Genomic DNA, 27,839 nt, shown 5'->3' on the forward strand with positions numbered 1-27,839 from the left:
AGGAGCAAAAATACCAGATGCGGATATTACCAAATGTGAAACCGAGTCAAGGTTACACACGGTAATTCATCTTGTACCAATCCTCACCCATTTGTAAAAAAAAAGAAGAGAGGACCCTGAAGGATGGATTGTCATACGACTGTGATTTTTCAAGGGTGGTGGGATTATATAAAGACCGGCTTTCATTCCTCCCTTCCTGAGAAAGCACCACTTCACAAAAAAGCTCTCTTTCTTTTTTTTAACTTCTAAGCTATCCCTTTTCCTATAATGGGTATCCTAGAGAAGCTTCCTTTTCGCCTCAACAGTCCCAATTTCCAGGTTTTCCTGGTAGGCTTCATCTGTTTCTGTTGTCCGGGTATGTTCAATGCCCTCAACGGTATGGGTGGTGCTGGTAAAGCCGACAGAACAGCTACGGATAACGCCAATACCGCTTTGGCCATCACTTTCACTATTTGTTCTTTGATCGGTGCTCCTGTGTAAGTCCACAAGCATACACTTACTCGAATGACCTTTTTTAACTAACCTAACTGTATGATTTTCCTTTTTTTCTTCTTCCCTGACTACCTAGCTATAACATCTTTGGTCATCGTATCCTTATTCCTGCTGCTCTCTGTTACGTCCTCTATGTTGGTTCCTACCTTACAAGCAACTCGGGTTTCACCATCGCTACTGGTGCTATTCTCGGTGTGGGTGCTGGTTTCTTGTGGACCGCTCAAGCTGGTATCATGATGTCCTATCCTCAAGAAAACGACAAGGGTAAAGCTTTCTCCATCTTTTGGATGGTGTTCAACTTGTAAGTTTGCCAAAAAAAAAATCGCATCATTTACATTCGTGTATACTCATTTATCGATTTATTTAGGGGTGCCACCATTGGTGCAGCTATTCCTCTCGGTAACGACTGGCACAACACTAGCAGTGAAGTCGCCTCGACAACCTACATCGGTTTCATCATCATCATGGCCTTTGGTGCTTTTTTGGCATTTGCTTTGTTGCCGGCTAGCAAGGTCATTCGCAGCGACGGTACCCCCGTTTCTCTTCACAAGTTCTCCAACTGGCGTCGTGAAGCTATCGAAATTTTCCGTCTTTTCCTTGACTGGCGTATGCTTATCTTGATTCCTCTCTTTGCTGGCTCCAACTGGTTCTACACTTACCAGTTCCAAGTCTACAATGGTGGCGGTTTCTTTGATCTTCGTGCTCGTGGTCTTAACAACTTGCTCTACTGGCTCTTCCAAATCATCGGCGCTGGTTTCTTCGGCTGGCTTCTGGATTTGACCGCTCTCGGTACCCGTAGACGTCGTGCTTTCATCGGCAACACCTTGGTTCTCGTCATTCTCAGCGCTCTTTGGATCGGTTGTATTTTCATTCAAAAACGCTTTACACGTGAATCCGTCAAAGATCCCAACTTCAAGCAGATCTCCGTCGATTCTCCTGGCTATGCTGGCTATGTTATCGAATACGCTTTGTTCGGTTTTGCCGATGCCATCTATCAAGGTTTCATCTACTGGCTTTTGGGTACCATGACGAACGATACTGAACGTGCCGCTCGCTTTGGTGGTTTCTACAAGACCATTCAGAACGCTGCCAACGCCATCGCTTCGCAGATCGATGCCATTCACACTCCTTTCATGACCGAACTTGCCGTGACTTTTGCTATCAACACCGCCGGTCTTATCCTTGCTTACGTTGTCTGCTGGACAGTTCCCAACGTTACAATCGAAGAAGTCGACAACCTTCAAGATGGTGTGGGCGCTGAAAAGATGATTGGTGGTCGCGTGGAAACCATCGAAGACGGTGCTCATGAATATCCTGTGAAATCGGATTCTTATTCCATGGAGAAGAAGGAACCTTCCATCCATTAGTGAACGATCCACCGATTTTATAACCTACATTGATGAATGCATCTTCCCCCGTCGATCCTGCTGCTCATCTTTTTTTTTATTTGCCATCACTTGTCCTATTTTTTCTCTACCTTCTTTTCGAGCCCTGTTATTTTTGGGTCTCTCTCTCCATTTTTTTTTTCTAATTCCTATCACAGTTCTCGTTCGCTTTATTCAATTACTGCCGTAATATCTTCTTCTCTTTCTCTCTTCTTTCAATACCACATACGCTAATAAAATCATGACAGCAATCAATGTCAAAATAACGTCAAACATAACGAATACTGCAGGCAATCTGACCCTGAGAAACTCAGCAATAACATCGTACAAACTTTAAATTCAGTCAGCTTATCATTTGCTGCTTTGTATAGAGCAATCTTGTGCAAGTGTTGATTTCCCAGGAATAACCGCAGTAGTATTCTCAGAAGAACATACTGTCTTTAAGCTTACCCAGTCTAGTCTATTTACATTTTGTCGCTCTCCTCTCTAAAAAAACCAGAAAGAAATCCGCACTTTACTATGCAGCTCATTCTCATGGAACATGAGACATATTTATTATTTGGTACGCCTTATTCGGCATCGGTGGCCTAATTATTTCCTTCACAGTGTGGACAAATGCAGAGCGTGGTTCTTTTATTTCATTGCGCAAAGTGCTATTCGGCACAGTAGCAAGCATGTAATGAAGAACATGGGGGAAAACTACAATGCAGATTTCGTAAATGCATATGGGCTTTTTTTTTTCTCTTTTTCTTTATTTGTTTACTTGCATGCGGCTTATGCTGATTCACTATCTGAGCGTAACTGTTTCAAACGTGCGTCAACGAGTGGTATATACAGTTTTCGCAACGTGTCGAGCTCATTTTTTAGGTCTTCATCATTGGCTTCAATGTTATCTTGTAGGTACGTCTGAAGCTTTTCCAGATCGCATGCCAAGGAATCCACAAGGTCCTAAAAAAACACGTGAGCGAATGGGTTCTTTTTTGTCTCCTGACTTTTTTACACGTATTAGAAGAAAAAAAAAACTGACTCACCATATACTGATTTCGCCATGCTTGTAATCGCCGCAGTGCCTCCAAAGTACCTCTGCAATATTCATGTTACTTACAGCTGGGGTAGACGACCCTTTTGAGACTTACGTGTCTTCTGGTTTCTCCTTGCGCAGTCGATCCCACTCATCAAAGGCTTTCCACGCTTCTATCAGTCGCTTGTGGTCATGAATTTCTCGAAGATAGCTTGGAATAGGCCACGCTCGATGTGTTTGCAGTAAGCTGAGATTTAAGAGACGCTGAGGAATCGAATGAAGTACAGTCTCCGCCAGATGGAACCGTTGTTGTACTAAAATCCACGTATGAATAACAGTGGCGTTGTGGTGTACACTGGACTTACCCAAAAAGTTGCGAACGAGACCATTCGCAGTTTGTATTAAATCAGCACTTGGGTCGCTGTCCAATGTCAGCCACTGCAGAGCCTGAAAACATCGATCAACCATTGCTGACTCGGATTCGTCCTCTTTGGAAGCATTTTCATCGCGGCGACTTCCTTTTAATGCCACTTCATATCCCTTTAACATTTTGCGATAAGTCTGCCGCAATATTTCTGGGATAGCCAATCCATATTCTGCACCCAGTTCCACCAGAATCCTGCGTTCTTCTCTGTCGCCATCGAATTCTATCCCTGAACGATCAGCATATCACGCAGTATATACAGAGGAAACTTTTTCACATACCAGCCAGGAATTGCGAAAACAGATCGATCTGATGGTTTTTCGGAAGTCTCGCAGCGAAGAAGGCTACAATTTTGGGCTAGCAAAAAACCATAATATAATCAATTTTTCCATGGGTCAGGATAGTTCGAGAACATTGACTAGCCTACCTTGAAGCAAGGTTCTTGCCAGTTACGCTGAGCATACATGTACAGCATCGTATCTGTTTCTATATCGGAAGGCTGGTCGAGAGCCAAGCGAGAGTAGATAATTAAAGCTGACATAAAGCGCTGCGCATGGTTTTGCAGGGCCGGATCTTCAATAGATCTATTTTGATAAAAAGTTAAGATGGGAATATATCATTTGAGTGTATGCTGGCTATACAGACTTGATTTTCAGATGTGAGCTCCAACTTTCGTTCAGGTTTTTAGCTTTGCACTGGGTATCTGAAGGCTGTAAATGGTTCCATAGGACCGCTGTCTGAACTACGTGGAAAAGGGAATTGATGGATCCACTATTGCACGTCAGTTGGTCTCCTGTACTCAGCGCATGGATTTGTACGCCTTACCAATGTTCCGCAGTACGGTCTTTGCTCAAGGCTTCCTCAAGAAATTTTTCATCAAACCTTACGCTGGGTGAAGATCCATCGGCTGCCCGAACCGAACGGGGAATGCCATGATGTGCTGTTCTGTTTTTCATCTCTTGCTCTATACATGAACATAACAATGAATTGCAGTAGACCCACAAGACATCTTCCCAGGTTTTGCACAGCGGTAAGAGCTATGGATACAAAGTAAGTCACCGTGGGTCATCGTTCGTTGCTTGTATTCAATATTACTTGGTTCACGTCGCCACAAAAAATGGCATAAACTGCTTTCTGGAATGGGCCTGTTCGATCCTGAAAGTTCGATTCAGCACACGTGTGCATAGCCATCAGGACATCAATTGGCGTACCTCTCTCATAACCCGGTGGCAAAGCCCTTTCCACAGCTCCCATTGTGCTTCATCACCGTCGAATTCAGCGGCGGCTAAAGAAAAATAGCAATGTCTTAGCTCGATGGCTCGTCAAATCTACTTCTTGGCTCTCTCACCTCTTGCACAATGGATGTCTTTGACATACTGCTTGAACAAAGCCGGCCGCCACGATTCCTGAAGGGTCTCTGCCATATTGCAGGCCTGATCCAAGTTCCCATGACGGAGATTCAGATACATCTTTTCATATTGTCTTTCGGTCTCCGCATCCATGTCGAGTTTCCTTCGCTGGCTTGGTCGGCTTTCTCGCTCGTATTCCGGTTCTTTGAGCAACCGATTTTTTCGAAAAATTTCGCGCACCTCCTCTTCTAATTCCTCATCCATTTCATCTTCCGAGGATGTGGTAATCGTCACATTCCATTGGTCGTTAACCCACTTCATTATATGCTGAAAACGTAACAAAAGATCAGTTGAAAACTCGAGGAAATGACGCTGATTCGTAAAATGCACGTACTGCGAGCCGGTAGGCCATGGATGCATCGCTATCCACGCTATTATAATAGAAGCGTCCGTATCAGTAAAGCTGTTCCGTAAAATAGTGGTTTGTGTGTAAGTTGAACTAACCGATGTAGCAGGTCCAACAAGTTCCATGTTCGTATTTCCCCTTCGAGAAAAGCAATCTGTTCTTTCGTCGTGTGTTTTTCGCGATGGTCTTGGTCTGACCGGTTCAAATCGTGCCATCTACAGTTCACAGAGAGTTAACTGCAAGCTATATTTCAAATTAATGTTCAATGTAAATTACCTGCATGCTAGCAGATCAGCGAATTGGCGTGAGTACTGTGTTTCGAAAGAGCCATCCTTTGGCGTGATCATTTGCTCTAGTATTTCGAGAAAAGCAAGATCCAGATCGTCATCACATCGTTGGAGAATAGATCGTGCGAATTCGCTTGTTCTGCCAGGGTTGAATGTGGTTTCTAACATGACTGCCGGTGTGCGAGTTTTTTACTGTCCTTTTATAAAAAGAGCGACCGGATGAAAGAAATGAACAAATTCGACAGCCTTCCAAGGTGGAAGCGGCATTTCAATTTCAGCGCTGTGGCACTTCATTGTCTGAAAATGCCAAATTTCCAGCATGGGCAACCGATGAACTCTATATGGTTCATTCTACATTCGAAGAAAGTACCCAATGTTCGTTGTACATATACAAGAAACAATCACTCCTCGTTCATATACTTTTGGGTGACCCGCAGTGGATGTTCGTCATTTACAAGTGAAACGATACCGTATGAATTCAATGCAGCCATTGTTTAGCACTGCAAAGTAAGAACGATAGAGCAGCTAGTGTTTCTATGGAAATAATGTACAAAGAGCTGATCTGGTTGCTATTACTGAAGTATGGAACTCTTTGAGCTCTTTTCCGCAGAAGAGAGGCCAACCTGGTTTGCACAGGAACATAACCTCTGCTATTGATATATTGATTTGCGCAATCTTCCATTCTTTTTGACAGATTTGCTGCATACTGAAATATCTTGCGAATTACCTGAATTGAAATGCCTTTTTTTTAATATTTGCTTTCAAAGTTATAGGATAGATGTTTTTACTCCATTGCATACGGTTATGTTTCTGTACTGATTGTAGTCTTACGGCTTTACATCAAAAAGTATCGAAAATGCGTTAATCAAAAAAGTATAATGATAAGAGGCTTAATATATCAAACTTTCAAAAAGCATTGTATATGCGACATTGATCAAAATAAAGATGACTCGTTGTAGTTTTGATCTTTCGAAAGAAAGCATAAAAAGGGCCACCTCGGAAATGCCCGTCACATGATTTCGACTTTTTTTTTTTTCTTTCCCTGCACGAGGCGACTCTGATTATAAAAACGTCTATTCTTTTCCTCCCAACATGCTTCCACAAAAGCAGCAAGCATTTAAATTCGTAATTCGCTCCAAAATAACCAGTGACGATTCTTCAGCGGAGCCGCAACACAATTTATCGGAACAAACAACCAGCGATAATGCCAAATCAAAACCCGTCGACATGCCGCCAGTATTGAGCGAAGAAACTGAACGGAAGCGGAAACGGACCGACAAAGATGTTATTCCTATTGCATCAAAAAAGGTGTCTTATCACATTACGTCCTTCATCCAACCAATATTACTCAACAGCAATATCATGTTATGGCCAATCAACCTTAGATTCACAGCCAATTACAGAAATGGAATCAAAAAAAGGAAGAGCTGAAACTCGATGCGGAAGAAAACCCTGGTGTTGAGCAGCCGACCAACGACTTTGCTGATTTATCACTGATGGCATGCCTTTTATGTCAACGAAAGTTCAAAGCGTTACAGGATCTGCAACGACATCAAGAAATCTCGGAACTGCACAAAGTACGATGTGAAACTGGTCAACTACCCAGTGTGATAGATATGGCTATATGGAAAAAGGGGTTTTTGTGGTTGACGGAAGAACGGGTGCTTGTGAGCAAAAATCTGAAAGTTGGACATGATAACAAAACGGTTATCTTTTCTTTTTTTTCTTTCTCCGTGGACGATGAATGATCTATAGAAAAACCTCCAGGATCCCGCTTGTGTTGCCAAAGCCAAGATGAAAAAACAGTATACCAAAAGTGACACAGAAAAAACCGAAGAACAAACAGCAGAGGTAATGAGATCCACACTGATGACGATGAGCTGGTTCAGCTGCTTACAAAGCCGTTCTATAGCAAAATTACAGAAACCGAGCTGCAGAGCGAAGGCAAGCCTACGGGCAGCCGGATAAACCGGCCATTGCTTCTCCTCCTCCGTTTCGTCCGCCGGCCAAACCTCGACGGGATATGCCGTAAATGCCTCTTCTTCATCTGTTTTTGCATCGAACAATTGACTAATGGTGTATTTCGTCATATGGTAGACCTGCAGCACCAGCTGCATCTGTCAAGAAGCCTCTTGCTGATGACAATATTGGGGCCCGTATGCTGAAGCAGATGGGATGGCGTCACGGCGAGGGGTTAGGGAAAGATGGCTCAGGCATTGTTGACCCAATTGCTGCTGAGCGATATATCCAAGGAGCCGGTTTAGGCACGGCTTATGCAAAGAGTGATATCTCGTCCAGCGACGGTACAGAAACATACAAGGATAAAGTAAAGGAAATGGTATGTGAGCTCATGAAAATACTACATGTGGTCGTGAAAATGGTTAGCGATGATACACTGACATGGATCAGGCACGGAGACGTTTTGAAGATGCCCGATAGGTACTTAGAATTTGACAAGCCGGCAAGCGAGTCATCGCAATTTGTTTGATATGAACCAAAAGCAAAAGCGGGTGAAAAAATCCAAGCGTCGGCTTGCAAGATTTGTGTTTCTTTTTGGAGAAAAATAAACTATAATAAGAATGATAATGATAATGATGATTATTTCAATCTGTTCTGCTCAAGAAGATGATACCATTTCACCAACGTTCCCAGACTGTCAAAATCAAGTGTGTCCTGGCGGGCTTTGAAAGTGTTTGGAAAGTGCGCTGAAGCCAATTTTGTCCCTTTCTTTTCCAGACCCACCGTTCTTTTCACAGCAAAACGCATCGATTGTGGTACGATCGCACGCATTTTATCAAACCATGGGTACAGCATTATCTCCGGTGCACACTTCGGTGCACGATGATACCCAACCTCATGCTAGCAAATCCAGCAGCTCGTTGCGGTCGTCGTCGGAAAGCAACGATTCTCTGTTTCACGATGATCTGGATTCTTTGCCATCAGAAACATTATTAAGAGGCGATCATAAATCGCAAAGTCAACGGCTACTGAACGAACATAAAAAAGCCATACTAAAGACCTCAGCTATTAATGTATTCTGGATCCTAATGTGGTATGTATTTCGTCGATCGCCGCGGACCAACCGTGAATAATTGGATGGTATGATAACCGAAACAAAATTTGGATAGGTATACGGTATTGTCAAAAGCGATCTTTTTTTATTCGCCATATTACAGATTTTTCTCAACTCTTATTAGTTTGCCACATTCTTGTCGGTGTATAACAAGTGGATCTTTTCCATCGATTATTACGGTTTTCAGTTCCCTCTGTTTGTCACCACCATTCACATGGTGGTGCAGTTCTTTTTCGCTGGCACATCCCTTGTCATTGCTCCTAAGCTACGGCCGACAAAGCGGCCCACTGTCACTGAATACATGTACGGATTAATCAAACACGATAGTGTCGGTCGTTATGCACGCTAATTTTTGTTCGATATCTAGTTACAAGGTGTTACCATGCGCACTAGCAACCAGTCTCGATATTGGGTTGTCCAATCTTTCACTAAAAACCATTACACTTTCATTCTATAGTAAGTTTGCTACCAACTTTTTTATTACCAGCATTGTCTTACTGATCCCTTATCTGTTTAGCCATGTGCAAATCCTCAACGCTGGCCTTCGTTTTGATATTTGCCTTTTTATTTAAACTGGAGAAACCCAACTGGAAACTGATACTGATTATCGTCATTATATCTGCTGGTGTCCTCCTCATGGTTTCCAGCGAAACTGAATTTGTGATGATCGGGTAAAACAAAAAGGCGCAAACTGAAGAGGCTTCAAATACAAGAATTGATCTGCTCATCTATCTCGCATAGATTTCTTGAAGTCATGGCCGCTTCAGCTTGCGGTGGTCTTCGATGGAGTCTGACAGAAGTGTTACTGCGCAAAGAAAGCATGGGGCTTACCAATCCATTTGTATCCATCTTTTTCCTTGCACCTGCGCAAGCGTTGATTCTCTTCATTCTCGCAGGAGCTGTTGAGGGATATGGCACTATTTTCAGAAGCGCGTTCTTTGTATCTTTTCCCGAAGGTGTACATACGGTAAATGACCCTTTTTTCTGACCAATCAAGATATGTTGTTTATGACTTGCAAATGTCATGTAGATATTTATTATTTTGGCGGGTGGTACGCTTGCTTTCTGTATGATTATGTCCGAGTTCTTCTTGATCAAGCGAACTTCTGTCGTAACGCTGAGTGTGTGCGGCATTTTCAAGGTAGGGAAAAAACAGAAAAAATTACCATAGTCATGGATTGGTTCTCCGTTAAAAGAGTTGGAACAATTTTGTAGGAAGTTGCCACTATTCTAGTTTCATGTGTTATCTTTGGTGATCGATTGACTATACCCAACATCATTGGCTTATGCATCACTCTTTTCGGTATTGGTTTGTATAATTGGCTCAAGATGCGCAATTTGTCAGTCAATACACAGAAAACCATGGAAGCCGAGGACGATCTGCGGTTGGAAGAGGAGCCTTTTCAAGAAGAACATAACCCACATCATTCCTCTCATTTATACAGCATGGTTGCAGAAAGCACGCCTATTCTTTTGGTGGATGGCGCATTGTCTACCTATCGTAACAGTGAAGAGCATGAAGATCAGTACGAATTACGGTAGCGGAGTGTCAATTCGAGTCCTCCACGATGGCTTTTTCTCTTTTTTTTTTTCTTTTATCCATTGCTTTATTATTTTCTGCTTTGTAAAAAAGTCATGGTGGCATCCACTTCATTGAATGTGGTCCCAGAGGATCCAACAGCATATAAAACAAAGGAATACTGGGAACAACGTTATCAACAGTGAGTTCAACTTTATATCTTGCCCATGTGTAGCTTTATCTAAATAACGATCACGGTGTTCTGAAAAAGAGAATCGCCTGATACCACCTTCGACTGGTTCAAAACTCATGAAGAATTAAAACCACTATTTCAAGGCTGCATTCCTCATAAGGATGCCTCCATTCTTATTCTCGGCTGTGGAAACTCCAGTACGGTCCTGCGGAACCAAGTTGATCTATGCAAAAAACAAAGGCAATCTAACGATGGCTGGTTTTCTTTTTTTTTAGCTCTCGGTGAAGACATGTACCGTGATGGTTACAAAAACATTACCAACATTGACTACTCTGGCACTGTGATTGAAAATATGAAAAAGCGATGTGAGGATATGCCTGATATGAAGTGTAAGGTTCATTTGATCAGCAAGCATGCTGGGGAAAAATGGTAGCGCTCACAGTGGAACCTTGTAGGGTTGGAAATGGATATTCGAGCGCTCGAGTTTGAAAATGAATCGTTTGACATTATTATTGATAAAGGTAAGCTTTATGAGGAATTATGTGAGATTTGTCACTTTTGCTTATGAGAGACACTGTAACAGGTACGATGGATGCATTGATGTGTGATCGTGGTGATGTCTGGGATCCTTCTGAAGAGTTGGTGGCCGAAGTGAAGAAAGAAGTGGACGAAGTAGAACGTGTCCTTAAAGTGGGAGGCAGCTTTATCTACATCACCTTTGGCCAGCCTCATTTCCGTAAACGACATCTTGTGCGCGACTGCTGGCAAGTGAAGACGCAAACCTTGGGCGATGCATTTCACTATTTCTTCTATTCCATGCAAAAGGAGAAGCCATCCACCCCCTCTTCTTAAGTGAGGTCGCTCATTTCAGCATCCTTTTTCCTTTGCCTACATCATAGACATCATTTTCCTTTAGCACCTGAAAATTCATTCATTAGATCGATACTTAAACTTTTGTTTCAATTTTTGAAAGCAAAATCTGTACATCACAGCGATGGCGTCCCATGTTTTATCTTGTTTTTACATGATTTGGAATGCCAACACCCAACGCCACATAATATTTACATATATAAAAAGGGAAATAGAGATACTATACAAATGCAATTCTTTTTTTTTTCAAGTGTCGCGTTTTCCTTCCTCATAAACGGCCTTTACGGATGGAAAGCGTAGAGATGGCAGCCCGTTTTCAGTAATTGACTCCGAGAAATATCGTACGGTGATAGGTTTGCCTTTGATTAATTCCGGATCTTGTGCATAAAGTTGACGTTGACGTAAAGAAAACCCTGATCCCACATTCACGGTATTTCCTGGATTTTGGACATCAGCTTGGATATTCAGATCCGAATTTAGCTTGCAATTACCTTTATGCTTGATAAGGACGCTGGTCATAACACACTCATTTTTACCGGTATCTGGCATTCGCATAAGCCCCGTTTCGATATCTTGAACAGTGTACTCGGCATCTTCCCATTGCTTGATTTTGACCATGTTTCTGTTACGTTTGCCTTCATACGGAGTATTATTCCGTACTATTAACCCTTCCCAACCGTTGATGATGGAATTTTCAACGATCGACTTCAAGTCCTCCATTGACTGGAGCTTCACTTGCGTCACTCGCCTCAGATGTGGAAGCGAATCGCCTATAAATGCTGCTAATCGTGCCTGCCGATCGCAAAATAATGTGCTGTCCGCTCCTTCTCGAAAGCCATGGCGAGGGATCAAATCAAAAACTTGGTATACGGGGTTTTCCATAGGATGCTGCCGATTTCGGATCTGCCGCACCGCTGTCAGAAAATCTTCACGCGTGGTGTCGTGCGGGGAAGGATACACACAGATTTCACCATCGAGCACAATATCGTTTTCCTCTACTGCCGTGAGCCTGTCACGGATATTGGCTTCGACTTTTTGTAAACTGTTGAATTCACGACCCGTGCGCGAATAAAACCGAATGTCATGATCATTGCATGCGTTTCCACGGGTGATAACAGCAAGACAACGCACCCCGTCCAACTTTCGTGACGCATACCAGTCATGTTGCCTGTATTGAGCGGACCACAGCTTGCATTCCTCACCCGGATGAATGGCGTGGGCCAAGGCTACTGTAAAAGGGTGCTTTTTTCGTCGATCCAATGGATCGTCGTTTTCATTGGGCATGATCCGTGAAACCGTTTGAACCGACACTCCCATCTTCAGATTCCGATCCAGGACACGCCAAAATATTTGCTGTCTCGCTTCGGTGTCACAGTGTGTTAAAAAGAATGCAGCGGCTGCATCCAGCGCAGCGTGGCCCGATAAACGCCGTGAAGAAAGCGCGTCTAAAAGTTCAGTCAAGGTATATGCCGACGTCGTGGGGACCTTGTCCGATGCTTGCAAACGATCAATATGGCGACGCACAGATTTCGAGGAAATAAAGAGCCGTAGGTGAGGATCGTAGATACGCTTCAGTATAGGGTTGCAACCAGGAAATCGATTAAGTAATGCACGCTTCTCAGTAGTGCTTTGCGTTTGATTGACTGCGGCTGCCAAGTGATGCAGCTGATCCAACTGTGTTGCTGCTTTCGACGAATAAAAGCTTCGCTGAAATGAACAAGATTGCCATCGTAACCGCCATGATGCGAAAGCTTGCATAACCGGGGAAATTTTGTTGGACGTGAGGGTCCTTTTTTGGTCCTTGTCCCCTGGCCAGATCTCCAAATTCCGCAATGCGCACCATATTTAGCAGTCACGGACAATTTTTGCATTTTTCCCAAAAAAGTGTCAAATGGCTGCAGTTCTTTCCCGGTTATTCACTATGCAGCCACTTTTCGAGACCTCAGGATGGTCTTTACCGAGCACCATCAACCCACAATCACATAAAGACAAGCCCAATTCCAAGCAAAAAAAGAAAACCCCAGCTGCAGCATCAGTACCCACTGAAGATCGCACCATCACCAACGAAGCCGATGCACTTCAAGCGCAATTGAGAAAGATCCAACAGCCAAACGATACCAAAAAGAATAAAAAGAGCAATAGAAAGCGAAAGGCCAAGAAACAGGAATTAGAAGAGAATAGCGTATCGAACACTAGCGATAAAACCATCGTATCACCCGAAAAACCCGCGAAAAAGGCTAAAATCGACACCTCAAAGCAGACCACCCCCAATGCATCCGAGAAACCCGCAAAAAAGGCAGCAAAAGCCCAAGTGGATACGCCAAAACAGCCCGCTCTCAAGGCACCCTCTGAGGTCACGGATGCACATGCAAAAGTTCCTTCTGAGGCCTCTGAAGTGACAGATCACGAAACCCCCAACGTCCCGGTGACGAAAAAAGGAGATAAGGTTGAAAAGAAAAAGAAGGCATTGAATAACCAGCAAAAGAAACAACTCCAAAAGGTAAACGAATGAACGTTGGTTTCGTCAAAGTTCAACAACTCATCGGATTGAATACCACTGTAGCTGCTTGCCAACCAAAAGGGAAAAACGTCTGACGAGAAGAAACAAAAGCCTGTGGAGAACAAAGAAAAGGATTTAGAGGCAAAGAGCGTACCCGTTCATGCTACAGAGAACGATGGATTGACACCTCTCCAGCGAAAGATGAAGGAGAAGTTATCAGGCGCGAGGTTCCGTTGGTTAAACGAACAACTCTATACAACCAAGGGCGACGAAGCATTCAATCTATTCCAGGAAAAGCCTGAATTATTCAATGAGGTAAGCAAGCGCAGTTCATCAGAGAGGGAGTAAGTAATACCAACCTCCACTATTTCGTAGTACCACGAAGGTTTCCGGCATCAAGTTGAATCGTGGCCCGTGAATCCCGTCAATGTCATTGTTTCACAACTCGAGAAGTTGCCAAAAGATACGGTGATTGCGGATCTTGGCTGTGGTGATGCGGCGATTGCGGCCACTCTGACCAAACAAAAAGTGCTCAGTTTCGATCTGGTGGCCAAAAACGAAAATGTTATTGCATGCGATATCGCCAAGGTGAGAATGATATATTTGTTGACGTGGCCCTGAGGATGGAAAGACTGATTTAGGCTTTGTCAACTACGTAGTTACCAATTCCTGGCAACTTCGTGGATGTAGCTGTTTTTTCCTTGTCCTTGATGGGTACAAACTATATACAATTTCTCAAAGAAGCACACCGCGTGCTCAAGCCTGGGTAAACTAAGCGACAAACTGGTTTCATGTGCTAGATGTTGGTAATGACTAAGCTCTACTTTTTTTTTTTCTTTACAGCGGTGAATTGAAGATTGCCGAAGTGGTAAGTCGCTTCAGCGACGTCGATGGGTTCATCACACTCTTGGAAAGACTCGGCTTTGAATATATGGACAAGGTACGTAGTGCGGCGAATCGAAAATATAAAGGGAGATGGAGGACGACTTATTGTTAACTTTTTAAATTGATAGGATGACAGCAATAAGATGTTCATCATGTTATACTTTACCAAACAGATCAGCAATCCAGATGACGAAGTGGACGAGATGCTCCAAGGTTTGACCAAAGCTCAAAAACGCGCCATGCAAAAAGGAGCTGGTGTAAAGACCCCATCCACCGCCAAACTTCAAAAACGGGCAGAAGAGTTACTGAAACCGTGTTTGTACAAAAAGCGTTAAATACATATATTGCATGCATCCAATAAATGAAATAAAAAATGATGAATTGAAAGCAAATTTAATAAGAATGAACAGTATGAGTAGTTTTTTTTAAGATGCAAACTGAGGTTTATAGTACGACGGCGGCAGTTTTTCGAGCACACTGAATTTCGTTCGCTCGATCATCACCATACAGTTTGTGCTGAGGAAATCGCAATGTAGGATATGCTGATATTTTCCCGAAATCCACAGCGTCATGGCTGCCGATTCGTACGTGGGAGCTTTGTCTTCCTGATCCGCTTTACGTTTTAATGCTTTGCCTTCGGATTTGCCCTTTTGTCGGTCATGCATATCCACCATGCAAATATAAGTGCTGCCATAGATGATCATGCAATTTGCATCGGCAGGGTTGTACATCACTCCACGAATACGATCGCGTTCTTTTCTCAGCCTGGAATTCGTCTGATCTTGATGTTGTTTCGACCAATTGTTTAATCGTTTTCGCTCCACGTCATAGATATAGAATTCATTGGAGGCCAGCCCAACAAATAAATCATTCGATCGCAAATCGTGGAAAGACAAAGTAGTATGAGGAGTGGACGTTTGCGGTAAGTTGAAATGATGCTGTAAAAAATGAAGAGAAAAAAGTTAACTGGTATTGCCCATCTCGATTGCGCTGCCATTCCATGAGAATCCGATTATTACCTTTAGAGTATCCAGATTGAATACACACATGCGATTGAGATCATCGCCTGTAGCAAGCCATTGGCCGTCTGCACTGACCGCCACAGAGATCACGGTACCGACTTGTGCATCGTCACCATCGACGCCTCGATGATGCTCAAATTCATGTAGCACCTCAAAAGAGGTGAGATCTACGATCAATATACGAGATTCCGAAGTGACAACGATCAACTTATCCGATCCCGGGGTGAAGACTACGTGATGTGCACCTGCAGCGGCTCCTTTGTCGGCCAGATATCGCTGCAAGCTTTGCTGAAAAGCACGCTCCTTTTTGGCAACAAACTCTTTACTTTCCTGTAGTGACAAATAAGCGAAAAATGAAGAAAAGTCAGCCAGTCGTATTCGCACAGGAGTCCATGTCAGGGCATATACTTACTGTTTCGTGCAATTTGAACAATCGGACATTCTCCACATCAGATACAGCAATCCACTGTGCATCTTCAGACAGCGCACTTGATGTGATATTACACTCCGGCTTTAACTTGACTTGCAATTCGAGCTGATGAGGTTCTAACATCTCGGGTATGGTGACGCTGCGTGTTGATGACATATCCAATTGGCCAGCTAAGTTTATCCATTAGTTTTCATTCTGAGTGATGGAAAGGAAGTGTACCCAAAGGTACAGACGATATACAGAAACGAATTTCTTACCTCTACCTAACCGCCATAATGAGACCGAATTGAAATCCATGGACAGAATAAGACGACGTGACTTTGAGACGGAAGCCAGATATTTCTGCGGGAAGGGCGGTAATCTGTTCTGGATTAATTTGGGGAATTCCAAAGCCGGAGATGAGATAAGTTCCAGATCCACACCGCCCGATACAATTGAGTTGATGGCCGGTCTTTCATCCAATGCCAACGCACGGATATCGTGGGAATGGTAACGACGACTTCCCATGTTGACCCAGTTGCCTCCCTTATTGCTGCCCGAGGTGTCACTGTGCTTATTTTGTTGTACGCATCGGAAAGCGTTCAGCTTGCGATCCACGCCAGCCGAGAATACCAGTCGACCGTCCTTGGAGGCCACCACTGACAAAATGTCGGCACCGTGGGCGCGGAAAGATTGCTTCATTGTTCCTTGCTCAGCATCCCAAAACATCAAGTTGCCGAGGGAATCACCGGAAATGATGGTATTATTTCTAATAATTTCAAACAGAATGCGGTGAGTGGAAACCGGGATACCTCAACATTTAACGAATGATAATTTATGTGCTTACGCTGTGACAACCACCGACCAGACCAAAGTAGCCACCTTGCGGAGCTTATCCACCGTCATTCTCTGGATCACACGACCGGTAGCTACATCCCATTTACGCAAAGCGCTGTCCGATCCACCTGATACAATGTATTCATCATTCGGTCCCCACGCCACCGATAAGATACGACCTGGATCGGTAAATCCCATTGTTAGCCATCAAGTATATTGTCTGATAATACATGTCACATGCGTATCTGTACCTTTTTGCGGATCGAAGCGTCGAATATACTCCAAACTATCGTCGGCAATATTGAACAATCTAATGCAACCGTCTTCGCAACCAGCCGCCAACTGGGTACCGTTACTGTTAACAGCCAAGCACCAAATAGCGCCACCGTTGGAATCAACCGATTTCTGCAAAAACATATCAATTAATGACACTTATATCAAGCACAAAGTGTCAAGCACGTTAAGACAAGCAAAGTAGTTGATCTACATACCTTGGCAGTGAGACTGGTAAGATCCCATTCGATAATGAATGGATTCAAGCCGGTTGAAAACAAACGCGGAGGCTGATCAAGTTGTCTTTGCAATTCCTTTGCTCTATCTTCGGGATCGTCGTCCTCATCTTGGTCAATGACCACGGATTGGTGAGCCCATACGAGACTTTCGACAGAGAGATCTTGACCACCGGGAATGGTTTTTTCGAGACGGAAACGATGCATAGGATCCCAGATCTCGATATTGCCGTTGGCACGACCCACCGCGAGTCTACTCTGCTTACAAGTTGACGGTGTAAAGTCGAGCGCATTGATCGCCGCAGGTTGATATTCAATGAAACGACAACGGTGGACTTCCATGGCGTCGATTCGGTTTTTCGTATTTCCTTACTGCACGAAATGAACAAGTGGGTCTTGACTTTTTTTTTTTGAGCGGGAAAGACTAATTTTTTTATTTGGACTGCTGTATGTGACTCTCAGTTGAAAATTGAGTGGGTGGAGCAGCGGAGTCTCATTCGCCCGAAAAAATTGGTCATTCGTTCAGGGAAGCTTTTTCTTCATGCAGGGACCACTTCTTTGTGGACAGGTTGATTCATTGCAAATTGTTCATTATATCAGCCTGTCCGAAAGGGAAATAAGCACAATTATGTTGGTCTTCAATGGTTGATCTGCCATTTGGAACACATAGGCAATCATTACATAATAGATTACAAACTAGGGGATGATTCTACCTTTTTACATAAACGTTTCTCATCATTATCAAGACCACGCCACTACTGTATTAAAAAATACTTTTGAATGTATCGTGACATTCTTTAAATGATTTTGATATTATGACAGAGTGCGTTTTCTGTTCTTGAAATACTTTGTCAATTGTTGATCGAATAAGGAGGATGATGCCAGAAACGTAAGGAAACATTAAAAGAATGACATAAACAAACCTGAGCGAAACATTCAAAGCAATACCATTGCTTGGATATTTATCTTGCATGCACGGAAATTCAAAATGTTTGAAATTCGCACTCAAAAGCTACTTTTACCAAATCTCAAAATTTTTCAACAGTGTTGGAAACCAATAGAGCAGGAACAACCATCAATATCGCCTAACCATGAACTTGCTCGACCAAGTTACAGACCAACTAGCTACCATTGAACTAAAAGGTTGCTTCCACTTGGCACAATCGTATCGCTTGCTTATTTACTTACTGACTGACGCCTTTTATCCTTACGTCAGACGACGATATCTCGGAGTACATTGCCGGCATCGTCCAGGAAGATTCGCTTGAAGACGACGAAAAGCGAGAAGCCATCTCTGAATTCCTTGCCGAGACCACAGTAAGAGAAGAAGTCATTCTCATAACCCTACACTGTATGCTAATCCTCGACCAGGATAAACCTACCGGTCCGGTCATCAATACCATTCTCGAAAAATGGAAGGTCATTCAGCAGGATCTTGAAAAAGCGGAAGCAGACCGAAAGGCGAAACTGATTGAAGAAGCACAAGGTGAAGAACAATTTGCACACATACCACTCAAGACATCGACGACTCACCGTATCTGCAGCACGTGAAAAGGCACGACAAGCACAGTTGGAACAGGAGGCCGCTTCTCGTCGTGAAACAGCGAAAAAACTCACTGAAGAGGAACGTCAGCGGCGTCAACGGCTAATGCGCCAATATGATCGTGATGACGACAGCGAGACAGTTGTCACGAATAGTAATGGTATGTAAATTGTAGGCGATATTTTCAATACGGAGCTGGACCTTGGTTGACCCTATATTGTTTTTCGATAGATGCATTGTTGCAAGCGAACTTGAATGCGGAAAAGATCAAGCAGCAGGAGCAGAGCAGACGGGATCAGATGAAGAAACAGAGTGAAGAAGAAAAGGAACGAAATAAGATGCTTTTAAAAAAACAAAGAGAGGAAAAAGAGAAAGAGAGGGAAAAGAATAAGAAGGGAACGCCAAAGAAGGAAAGAAGACGCATGTGAAATGGACCCTTCTGAAGGGGCTTGCACAAATTGGCTAAAAACTCATAGATCCATCTAAAAAAAAGCATAAGCACTCGCCAATAAATCGTACCTGGCATTCATTTCTCTACAAATGTCTAAACCATCCTGTTAAAAGATTGATTGTCCGGCAATAGAGCAACCCATGACACCGGAAGATACCAACGCCGACACCATGCCGAAAAGCCCATATCAGGCTTGCGTTTGTCAATCCGACAAATTATACGACCAACCACTTCTCGATGTGATTGTAGATTTGGGCTTATGAAGAAATCCAACAATCGAGCAAAATTCCAGTGTCTGTATTTATCAATTGAGCTATCGCGCCTTGCATCAGTGTCGAGGAAAAGGATGGACAAACCATTGCGCAAAAAAAGGCAGAACCATAAGCAAGCGTTCCAGGACCCACTAACGGTATCTTCACTTCTTCGTGCGCCTCTTTTTCTGATGTGGCATATATTTTTTAATATAAGAGTTCGTTGCCTGGCCGTACTTTGACGTTATATCCACATGAAGGCATAGAATGGTAGTGGTTGAAATAACTTGGGACCATTAGAAACCAATTTATTCGGCCAAGCATTTGCTGAATGCCTGATTATTCAGCCCACGAACAGCATGATGCACGGGATACGCAAACCTATTTCTATAGCCTATTGCCAATAAACTGAAAATATCAAGTGGAGTTACCGTCGATTTTGGTGGTTCAGCAATTGGCATGAATTAAAGGGCATTGGTGGACACACAGTCACGCTAACATAATTTCCATTCGTTGGTTCGTGCTGACTTGGTGCGACTTGGTTGCACTTCCCTCTCATACAACATGAAGAAGAACGATGAACTGGAGGATTTCGCCAATCGTATGGCAAAACTTAAAATGGATCAGGACAATTCAAAGACTCCAGTTTCGTAAGCAGTTGATCGTTCCACCACTGACTAGTTACTAATGCTCAGCTGATAGAGATGACGAACTAAAAAATCGGTTTGCGTCAGTGTTTTCAAGGCAACCTATCTCTACACAGACAAGTGTATCCTACCATGTCCCTGCCGATTTTCAAGATATCGATGATAAAACCGTAATTATCCTGAATTATCTCAAATGGAGTCACATATGAAGCTGTTGTAAATAACGGAACCTTTTTTTCATATCAGTTGAATGAGCTGTTGGACGAAGCCGAGCTGTGGCAAAATAGTGATAATGAGAGTGATCAAGATATTTTACGCGAGGTTTTGCATGGTTCTTCCCTACCCAACGAAAAGAAATCGTCTTCGCATATAACCCAAAACAAGTTGGATGCATTACAGAATACTTTTCTGCGAGACGAACGGGACACAATGGATGATGAGCCCACCGGAGATCTCCTGGCACAGATAAAAGATGAAGTCCAACTTGAAAATAAATATGCCGCCTTTGCTCAACAACGAGATGAGGAACTTGAAAAACGATATCTCCAGCTCAAACAAAATCCTCCAGCTGCACTAAATTTTACAGCAGACGAAAGGGAATCATCCTACCAAACTCAGGGCACGAATGATAGCGCCTTACGGTCAAGCGTACCAAAGCCCTTGCAATGGAACGAAATATATGACGAGACCGACGATTGGTGCTGTAAGTCCCGACATTAGAACTATGTATCCATTAAATGATCTAAAATATTTTGCTTTTGTTTTATTCAGCAATATGCAACGAAGACGCTACTCTTGTCTGTCCAAGTTGTGAGGATGAAAAGTACTGCAAACGATGTTTCGTCGAAACGCACCACGGAGAAATGGCCGACTATGATGCAACCAAACATATCCCCAAAGCATGGTCTCGAAGACAGCAGTAGGCGTTTCTGTATTTGTATTGATTGGCCCAGTTTTGTACCTTTGCCCACGATAGATTTGTCCCCGCCATGGAAATTTATACCACGACACGCTACACCACTTGAAAAAACAGAGGACCAAGTCAGCGATGACGATCATCCTACTGCGGACAACGCAACATTGGCTCTCGATGTTAGGAACGGATGGCTGTCATCTTCATATGGTAGCTATTATAAGCAGTGCGATGAGGTTAACCATGCCAACGCGTCCGGAGTTCCGAGCAATCAGTCAACTCTTTCCAGTGGGATTAAAAAAAAATGAAATAAATACGAAGAGATATTTGGATGAAAGCAAAAGAGTAAATTCATTGTCTGGTAAGATTCATGAACGATCTCTTCTGTGAGCGGCCATGTTTGACGCAGAGTTTCCGTCAAAGATTCGAATCACTTTTCCAGAATGCTCTTTCGGTTTGTCAATACCATAAACGGATTGGTGCCGGCTTGTGATGACATTTTTTGAGGCCCTTCGGTGCATCGACTTTGTTGGTCGTTATTTTAATGGTGCGAACCCATGTTAGGATGAGGGTACTCTTTTATATCTTTTAAAAATTGGTGATTTGAAAAGAAGATAATCTCGGCAGTATCTTGTTTCTTCCTGTTTTAAGGTACGGAAACTACACAGCAAAAAATACCTTAGCTCTTCGAGGATGTTGGATGCTTCAGGTTACGCTTTCTACTGCGTGTAGCCAGGTAGATCAATGCAACTTGCGAAAATTCCTGCAAGCTTCTCCATACATTATAGAAAAATTACCACGGATTCGGAAGTCTTTGCTCTTCTCCGGCAAGCACGGTTTGAAGCTGTAGAATTCCGATTGAACCCTATAAAGTTTATAATTTTATATGGTTCAAATCTGATCTAATCAAATAGTCCAGTTAATCTTATTCTACTAAATTGATTTGACTGAATGAATAAAGTGCGCATGCAAATTGGCTTGTATTGTTGCATGCGGCTAATTTCTCAGCTAAATCAGTATGTCAACTGATTTTAATTCTACAGTCTGCCAATTATTGGTCTTCTTTCCCTTTGTTTTATTCTCACAGACGGCACTCCCTAAGTCTCATCATTTTGGTCCCATCACGTTGACGATCAAAAAATTTCGAAAGAGTACGCGTTCACATGGCTCAAACTGTAACCACTCAAGTAGGCCTAAGTAAAAAAAATAAAAAAAAGCGCTTTTGCCGCTAAAAAAACAAAAGGATTTGCGCGAACCGGGAATCGAACCCGGGCCCTTCGCGTGGCAGGCGAAGATTATACCACTTAACCATCCGCGCTTTCTTATTTTGGAAATTTCGAGTATTTAGATGTCAGCCTCGGTCACGTGACTGCCCCACTACACATAATTAGCTGTTTTTACCGTTTTACCGGTAAAATTTAACAAAAATTTACCGGCGTTTTTACCGGTAAAAACTGCTTTGCATTGCAATGTTCTGGAGCTGCGATTGTGATTGGTCAATGTTTACCCCACCTATTCCCCCCCCCCCTTTTTTTAGTATGCGTTTTTTTCTTCAGTATGGTGTCGTCGTCATGGATACTTGAGCTTATTTTTGGATATTGGCTTGCTTCCTAATTCAAATGCTTACTCAATGATGAATCAATCATATCATGCACTTGTCACTCATACCATCTTAATGGCTTATCAAAGACAGATCACCATCTCTTTTTTCGGTGTTTATTTTTGTTGTCCAAAAAATAAAAAAGCTTCTTTAACTTTTTCCCTCTATTTTGAAAGTCTTTACTTAATTATCGCTTCAATTAAGATGTCCGGCTCAATCTCTTACCAATACGGTCCTTGCCATTGCGCAAAGTGCACTAAGCTTGTCAAGGGCAAATTGTTTTTTGTGAAGCAGCAACCTCGCACTGTGCGTGAACATCTTGCTAACAGAGGCATTTCTCCTTTGCTCGCCAGTCAAGGTAAAAAAAATCATAGTGCTGCAAGAGACCTGGTAGTTTTATTTTATTTACCTCGTCGAAAACAGACAATGAACCTGAACCGGTGACAAACGATGACTTCAACATGGAGTACGAAATGGACGATGTCGTTATCACCAGTAACGTACCTTTTGACTCCGATGATGCTGTTTTCGGAGAGCTCGTTGTGGACGACGCAGGAGAGATCGTTGATTCCGAAAATCTGCCTACCGATGTCGACGGTTTCCTCGAATCTGGTGCCGATGATGACTATCTCCGGAATGAAGTCGTTTTGCAAGAGGAGGAAGAAGCAGTCGAATCCACAGTGAATCCCATGTACTTGCTCATCGCAGTATTTCTGGTGTTCTTTCAGCTGCGGTACACTTCTGAGTCGGCTATGGAACTGCTCATCCTTTTCCTGAACGCCTTGCTCGATTACTGTGGCGCTCCTTTTTGGCTTCCTGCAAAGGTGTCCACCCTTCGCAACCACATCCGCTCGTCAATGGAAGGTCAAGGAGTAATCAAGTTTGTCGTTTGCCCGTCTTGCCACCATACTACTCGCATGAGTCAGTATCGGTTGGACGAATTTGCTGATCCTGTCAATGATCTTTTGTGCAAATATCGTGACTTTCCGCAACGTCCTCCTTGCAATAACCGATTATTCAAACTCACGTCCGGAAACAAGGCTACTCCCATCAAAGAGTATGCTTACAACTCAGTCAAAACGACCCTGGCGATGATGTTTGCGCGCGACGGCTTTCAACAAGCAATCAACGGGTGGAGGATCCGCAGAGGGGATACCGACGTGCTCTACGACGTCTATGACGGCCGGATGTGGCATGAAGTGAGAGACGTCGAGAATAACACCTTCGCGGATGATGAACGATCCGTCCTGCTGACGTTAAACGTAGATTGGTTCCAAGAATTCGACACAGGTAAGCCTACAGTTGGTGGACTAGATTTGGTTTATGTTCATAAACTTACAGGATTTGACACAGGTCGCATGCATTCTGTTGGTGCCATATACCTTGCAGTGAACAACCTCCCCCGGTCCCAACGATTCAAGCCAGAGAACGTGATCCTCGTCGGTGTGATCCCTGGGCCGCATGAGCCAAAGACGCATCAGATAAATCATTATCTGCGCCCACTCGTCGATGAATTGGAAGACCTGTATGTAGGTATTAGCATCAATCATGAGCGCATTCGTGCGGCGATCCTCATGGTTGCATGTGACATACCTGCAGCGCGAAAAGTTTCAGGCTTCACAGGTATGAGATCATTCAACATTCGTCCTAATGAAAAAAAAAATCTGAAGTTTAATATATAGGTATCGGGTCATTTCGGGCTTGCTACAAATGCAAACGCTCATTCCCAGGTGTACCCGGTAACCACCTTCAACGCGATTTCTCGGGTTTCCTTGGCGTTGATAGTTGGGAGAGAGGCAGCGCTGCAGAAAACAGGCAAGAGGCAAAACAGTGGAAGGCAGCCACCACCTTGCAGCAGCGTGCTTCTCAAGAGAAGCTGAACGGTGTCCGGTTTTCAGAATTGCATCGTCTGAAGTATTTGGATCTTGTCCGTTGTACGGTAGTTGATCCAATGCACAATCTGTATTCGGGCACCGCAAAGCGGTGTATGGGGCTTTGGAAGACGTCGCTGCAACCCCATACTGACCAGCTCATGCTGAACGACCGGGATTTCCAGGCGATGGCAGATCAGTTGGGCAGAATGCTTCTCCCTTCCGGCTACGATCTGCCAAGTGGCAAAGTCAACTCTGGGTGTGCCAACCTGACGTCTGACCAATGGCGCACATGGGTGCTAGTTTCTCCTTTTCTCTTGAAAGAGAAGCTGATCGGAGCCGACTTCACGATCTGGATGAATTTGTGAACGCGAACAGACTCCTTTCAAGACCAGCCATCGAACGTAGCAAGCTAGATGAAGCGCACGAACTGCTGCGTGATTTCTGCCATTCTTACCAGCAGCGTTACGGTACCGAAGAAATCACTCCCAACATGCATTTGCATATGCATTTGCGGGAAAGCATCTTGGACTTTGGCCCGGTCTACGCATTTTGGTTGTTTAGTTTTGAGAGACTGAACGGGTGTCTGAAAAGCTTTGCAACAAATAGCAAAGATGGCTTTGAGGTCACCATAATGCGCAAATACCAAGAGCAATATTATGGTAATTCTCCCCTATCTGCATTCGGTATTTTGAAATTAATGTGAAATTATAATTAGGTGATCAATTGCTGCATTCGGTTCGCGATGCCCTGGAGATCCACCCAATGTTTGGTAGAGCATTGCACGCCGTTCTTCCAAACATTGGTGCGGCAACCGCAAGTACCGCTACGAACGATGTCGCTGATGCGTACGAGTTCATCCAGTTGGCCCACCCTGAAAATGCTAATAGTGTTGTGGGGTATGAAGCTTTGCCTCAGTCAGTCATACTCTTCGGCATCGGCCAGTATGTCAAAATGGATCCCATGCATTACAGGTGCCTCTACAGCCACTACGAGCGCCTGCAGCTACCATTCCGCCCGGTGACCGATTCGGTCAACATTCATTTGAGAATGGTGATGGACCGGATTCAGAAGTACGCACGATCCCAAATCTTTGGCCAAGAGTTCAGAAGCCGCGAAGCTGCGAGAACGGGTCGGGGTCGTCACATCCAGGCGTATTTTAGTTCTGCCAATGGTGGATACTATCTGCGACCTGGAGAGGTGCAATATTATTTCCAACATGTCCAGCGATTACCAACGCATGATAGCACCGAAGACATCGAATTCAAACATACATTTGCTTTCGTGCGTTGGTATCAACCATACAATCCCACCTCCTTTGACAACCTTGGGCTTTCTGTTTGGCGACGCGATTTTGACGAGATGGATAATACGTGCATCCTCCCTGTGCATCGTATATATCAACCTGTGGCAGTCACTAGCTGGCTCGATAACAACGTCGTCATCATTCCTTTACTGCGAAAAGTCAACATGTAATATATTCCCTAAAGTAAGTGGTGTATGCCTTTGACTTTTCAGTTATTGCAGTGGATCGGTACTGAATACTTGCGTTGTTTTAGTTTCTTATAAAAAAAAACGTATTTATTGTCTTTTCGCCTCATCGGGAAGCTCCTCCAAAAGTTCTGCATCAACGTGCTGATCCACCAGCACATATTCTTTCGGAATACGCACTACTTTGACGCGTTTCTTCTGCTGCGTCAACTTGTCTTTTTCCGCGAGCTTTGAAAGCTCATCCAAAAAGGCATTTGCCTATGGAGATACATGTTATTCTTTGGGACGTTCATGCAAGTGGTTTAATCTGATTTGCTAACCTGAGGACTTCTCCAGTTGGGCCGAAGCACCTTTGTCTTCACGACGAAACCGTCTTCGTCCTTCACGTCCTCCTCGTCAGACATCAATCGCTTGTCGAGGAGCTTTCCAGCCCCAGGGAAAGATGTAGTTAGGCCTTCATTTGCCCTGAAGGCATTGAGCCGGGCCTGGCATTTCTACACAGGTACTCAGGTTAGTCATATTTTTTAATTTGATTGTATTGTTTCGAATACTAACGCGATCCCGTTTTTGCCGGGTAGCATTGGTGCGACTTTCGTTTTGGAGGTCTTCGGGGCTTTTTTTTGCCTTACTTCGCAGCCCATTCAGGTAACTGCGGCACTTTTGGTATACGAATTCGGGAGTCCAGTCAGGCTCCCTCTCGTCACTGGAAATGTTGGCGATGTAATCCTGCAAGGCCTTCACGACCTTCTTATTTGGCTTCTCAAAGACGAATTTATTCAAATCGAAGCAGAGGTTTGGGTCATTTGCAAAATTTGCTTCGTAGTGCTTACGAATAAGCCTCTGTTTGAAACGGTCAGTGATTCTTATCAGCAAATTGGATATATTATGTACACTGCTTACTCTCAGCTTATAATCAGCATGGTCGATGGTGACAGAGGAGCGTTTCTTTGGACGGTCTCCTTCTGCGACTAGTCGCTCAAGAACTGCCACACGCTGCTTCAATGCTGCTACGTCACTTGAATCCCGGGAGATTATCGGAAGAGCAGGCACTGGGTGCACACGCACTGGTCGGGAGGATTGCACTTGAGGGGGCCTACGTTCGTTTGACATGATGTTTTTAAAAGTACAAGTGAGTGATAAAGAGGTATGATTGATTTGACATGTTATTTTCTTACCCAATTCGAGAATTAGCTCGTTTCCCATTGCCAAATCTAGCGAACACGTCATCAGATACATGGTAGAATGTTACACGGTGAGTCATCTATTAAACAGGAATTGGAAAATCAACAACAATATCTGTCTTTCTCTGCTATCCTATTATTTTTGATAAGTCGTTGTATTGTACTTCTTTACTATACTTTTTATAGCTAAAATTATTCCACTTTTCTTGCAGTTTAGACATGAAGATAAAGCAGTTCAGGTAAGTTTTTCTGCAGATGTGTAATAAGACGTATATGGTTTTGACGGAGACAATGCTCATGTATCTCTTGACACGTCTAGAGTTTAAAGAAGATGGTATCCATGCCAAAATCATTTATCAAAGCGGCGGTATGCAATTTACAAGCTATAGTACTAGGTATGTAACAGCCGATACCAAAGTAAATGTGTAAATTTCTATGTTACTGAACATGTTCTTATGACATGTAGAATGAGCTATTGCAACGATGGTTTATCGCTATAAGGAGTTGCACTGTAAGTATTGTTTATGGCATCTTCTAACATACATAGAGATTAGTTCGCACCCTCAACTGCTGCCGAAATCAGCTATCATATCCATGGTCTCTTTCAAGCGCTCTGCTGATATTTGCCTTTGTAAGTTTGTCTGTCTTTTTATTCTTTACTAAGCAGCATCGCTGTATGTCTAAGGTAAGTTTAGAACACGTTCATAGCA

General features: G+C 43.5%; 12 protein-coding genes and 1 non-coding gene across 13 annotated transcripts; 8 read left to right on the top strand and 5 right to left on the bottom strand.

Moving 5' to 3' along the window:
* The first annotated feature begins 126 nt into the window (after positions 1-126).
* BYT42DRAFT_566966 (major facilitator superfamily domain-containing protein) lies at positions 127-2,326 on the top strand. The gene is made up of 3 exons (XM_051568046.1): positions 127-476; positions 569-793; positions 860-2,326. The coding sequence occupies exons 1-3, from the start codon at positions 268-270 to the stop codon at positions 1,857-1,859; spliced, it is 1,434 nt and encodes a 477-aa protein (XP_051424847.1). The 5' UTR covers positions 127-267; the 3' UTR covers positions 1,860-2,326.
* Positions 2,322-5,605, bottom strand: BYT42DRAFT_566972 (107-domain-containing protein). The gene is made up of 14 exons (XM_051568047.1): positions 5,354-5,605; positions 5,176-5,292; positions 5,066-5,102; positions 4,671-4,998; positions 4,534-4,607; positions 4,418-4,477; positions 4,148-4,359; positions 3,968-4,093; positions 3,750-3,906; positions 3,604-3,679; positions 3,264-3,545; positions 3,014-3,212; positions 2,909-2,960; positions 2,322-2,825 (listed from the first exon to the last, which is right to left on the bottom strand). The coding sequence occupies exons 1-14, from the start codon at positions 5,530-5,532 to the stop codon at positions 2,652-2,654; spliced, it is 2,073 nt and encodes a 690-aa protein (XP_051424848.1). The 5' UTR covers positions 5,533-5,605; the 3' UTR covers positions 2,322-2,651.
* An 804-nt stretch (positions 5,606-6,409) lies between these two features.
* BYT42DRAFT_309775 (uncharacterized protein) lies at positions 6,410-6,842 on the top strand. Its single transcript, XM_051562964.1, has one exon. The coding sequence runs from the start codon at positions 6,457-6,459 to the stop codon at positions 6,793-6,795; it is 339 nt and encodes a 112-aa protein (XP_051424850.1). The 5' UTR covers positions 6,410-6,456; the 3' UTR covers positions 6,796-6,842.
* BYT42DRAFT_566982 (uncharacterized protein) lies at positions 6,410-7,953 on the top strand. The gene is made up of 5 exons (XM_051568048.1): positions 6,410-6,941; positions 7,120-7,215; positions 7,277-7,392; positions 7,462-7,702; positions 7,774-7,953. Exons 1-5 carry the CDS (start codon positions 6,861-6,863, stop codon positions 7,801-7,803), a joined length of 564 nt encoding a protein of 187 aa, XP_051424849.1. The 5' UTR covers positions 6,410-6,860; the 3' UTR covers positions 7,804-7,953.
* A 148-nt stretch (positions 7,954-8,101) lies between these two features.
* BYT42DRAFT_566989 (triose-phosphate transporter family-domain-containing protein) lies at positions 8,102-10,046 on the top strand. The gene is made up of 8 exons (XM_051568049.1): positions 8,102-8,420; positions 8,442-8,443; positions 8,561-8,740; positions 8,805-8,893; positions 8,955-9,108; positions 9,179-9,404; positions 9,468-9,578; positions 9,653-10,046. The coding sequence occupies exons 1-8, from the start codon at positions 8,166-8,168 to the stop codon at positions 9,977-9,979; spliced, it is 1,344 nt and encodes a 447-aa protein (XP_051424851.1). The 5' UTR covers positions 8,102-8,165; the 3' UTR covers positions 9,980-10,046.
* A 26-nt stretch (positions 10,047-10,072) lies between these two features.
* Positions 10,073-11,001, top strand: BYT42DRAFT_495200 (S-adenosyl-L-methionine-dependent methyltransferase; the record flags this gene model as incomplete). The annotated part of the gene is made up of 5 exons (XM_051564348.1): positions 10,073-10,158; positions 10,228-10,346; positions 10,425-10,538; positions 10,605-10,670; positions 10,733-11,001. The coding sequence occupies 5 exons, from the start codon at positions 10,073-10,075 to the stop codon at positions 10,999-11,001; spliced, it is 654 nt and encodes a 217-aa protein (XP_051424852.1).
* A 132-nt stretch (positions 11,002-11,133) lies between these two features.
* Positions 11,134-12,804, bottom strand: BYT42DRAFT_309801 (uncharacterized protein). Its single transcript, XM_051562965.1, has 2 exons — positions 11,511-12,804; positions 11,134-11,456 (listed from the first exon to the last, which is right to left on the bottom strand). Exons 1-2 carry the CDS (start codon positions 12,775-12,777, stop codon positions 11,266-11,268), a joined length of 1,458 nt encoding a protein of 485 aa, XP_051424853.1. The 5' UTR covers positions 12,778-12,804; the 3' UTR covers positions 11,134-11,265.
* A 114-nt stretch (positions 12,805-12,918) lies between these two features.
* Positions 12,919-14,792, top strand: BYT42DRAFT_566997 (methyltransferase-domain-containing protein). The gene is made up of 6 exons (XM_051568050.1): positions 12,919-13,519; positions 13,583-13,834; positions 13,895-14,107; positions 14,179-14,285; positions 14,363-14,459; positions 14,533-14,792. The coding sequence occupies exons 1-6, from the start codon at positions 12,941-12,943 to the stop codon at positions 14,737-14,739; spliced, it is 1,455 nt and encodes a 484-aa protein (XP_051424854.1). The 5' UTR covers positions 12,919-12,940; the 3' UTR covers positions 14,740-14,792.
* On the bottom strand, positions 14,793-17,588 carry BYT42DRAFT_566999 (quinon protein alcohol dehydrogenase-like superfamily). Its single transcript, XM_051568051.1, has 7 exons — positions 17,164-17,588; positions 16,924-17,077; positions 16,683-16,851; positions 16,114-16,604; positions 15,839-16,026; positions 15,424-15,756; positions 14,793-15,342 (listed from the first exon to the last, which is right to left on the bottom strand). Exons 1-7 carry the CDS (start codon positions 17,521-17,523, stop codon positions 14,830-14,832), a joined length of 2,208 nt encoding a protein of 735 aa, XP_051424855.1. The 5' UTR covers positions 17,524-17,588; the 3' UTR covers positions 14,793-14,829.
* A 509-nt stretch (positions 17,589-18,097) lies between these two features.
* Positions 18,098-19,260, top strand: BYT42DRAFT_567003 (uncharacterized protein). Its single transcript, XM_051568052.1, has 5 exons — positions 18,098-18,324; positions 18,398-18,498; positions 18,553-18,667; positions 18,726-18,884; positions 18,956-19,260. The coding sequence occupies exons 1-5, from the start codon at positions 18,273-18,275 to the stop codon at positions 19,150-19,152; spliced, it is 624 nt and encodes a 207-aa protein (XP_051424856.1). The 5' UTR covers positions 18,098-18,272; the 3' UTR covers positions 19,153-19,260.
* Positions 19,261-19,990: 730 nt separating this feature from the next.
* On the top strand, positions 19,991-20,996 carry BYT42DRAFT_545442 (uncharacterized protein; the record flags this gene model as incomplete). Its single annotated transcript, XM_051565812.1, has 4 exons — positions 19,991-20,076; positions 20,129-20,243; positions 20,320-20,776; positions 20,845-20,996. 4 exons carry the CDS (start codon positions 19,991-19,993, stop codon positions 20,994-20,996), a joined length of 810 nt encoding a protein of 269 aa, XP_051424857.1.
* A 1,237-nt stretch (positions 20,997-22,233) lies between these two features.
* On the bottom strand, positions 22,234-22,304 carry BYT42DRAFT_t68. The gene has a single exon. It is a non-coding gene; the product is annotated as a tRNA-Gly (tRNA).
* A 3,837-nt stretch (positions 22,305-26,141) lies between these two features.
* On the bottom strand, positions 26,142-27,398 carry BYT42DRAFT_310028 (uncharacterized protein). The gene is made up of 4 exons (XM_051562966.1): positions 26,849-27,398; positions 26,504-26,788; positions 26,265-26,442; positions 26,142-26,206 (listed from the first exon to the last, which is right to left on the bottom strand). Exons 1-4 carry the CDS (start codon positions 27,182-27,184, stop codon positions 26,187-26,189), a joined length of 819 nt encoding a protein of 272 aa, XP_051424858.1. The 5' UTR covers positions 27,185-27,398; the 3' UTR covers positions 26,142-26,186.
* Positions 27,399-27,839: the final 441 nt, after the last annotated feature.

The sequence above is a fragment of the Radiomyces spectabilis genome, assembly GCF_025331425.1.
Source record: "Radiomyces spectabilis strain NRRL 2753 chromosome Unknown BYT42scaffold_5, whole genome shotgun sequence".
Classification (NCBI taxonomy): Eukaryota; Fungi; Mucoromycota; class Mucoromycetes; order Mucorales; family Radiomycetaceae; genus Radiomyces; species Radiomyces spectabilis.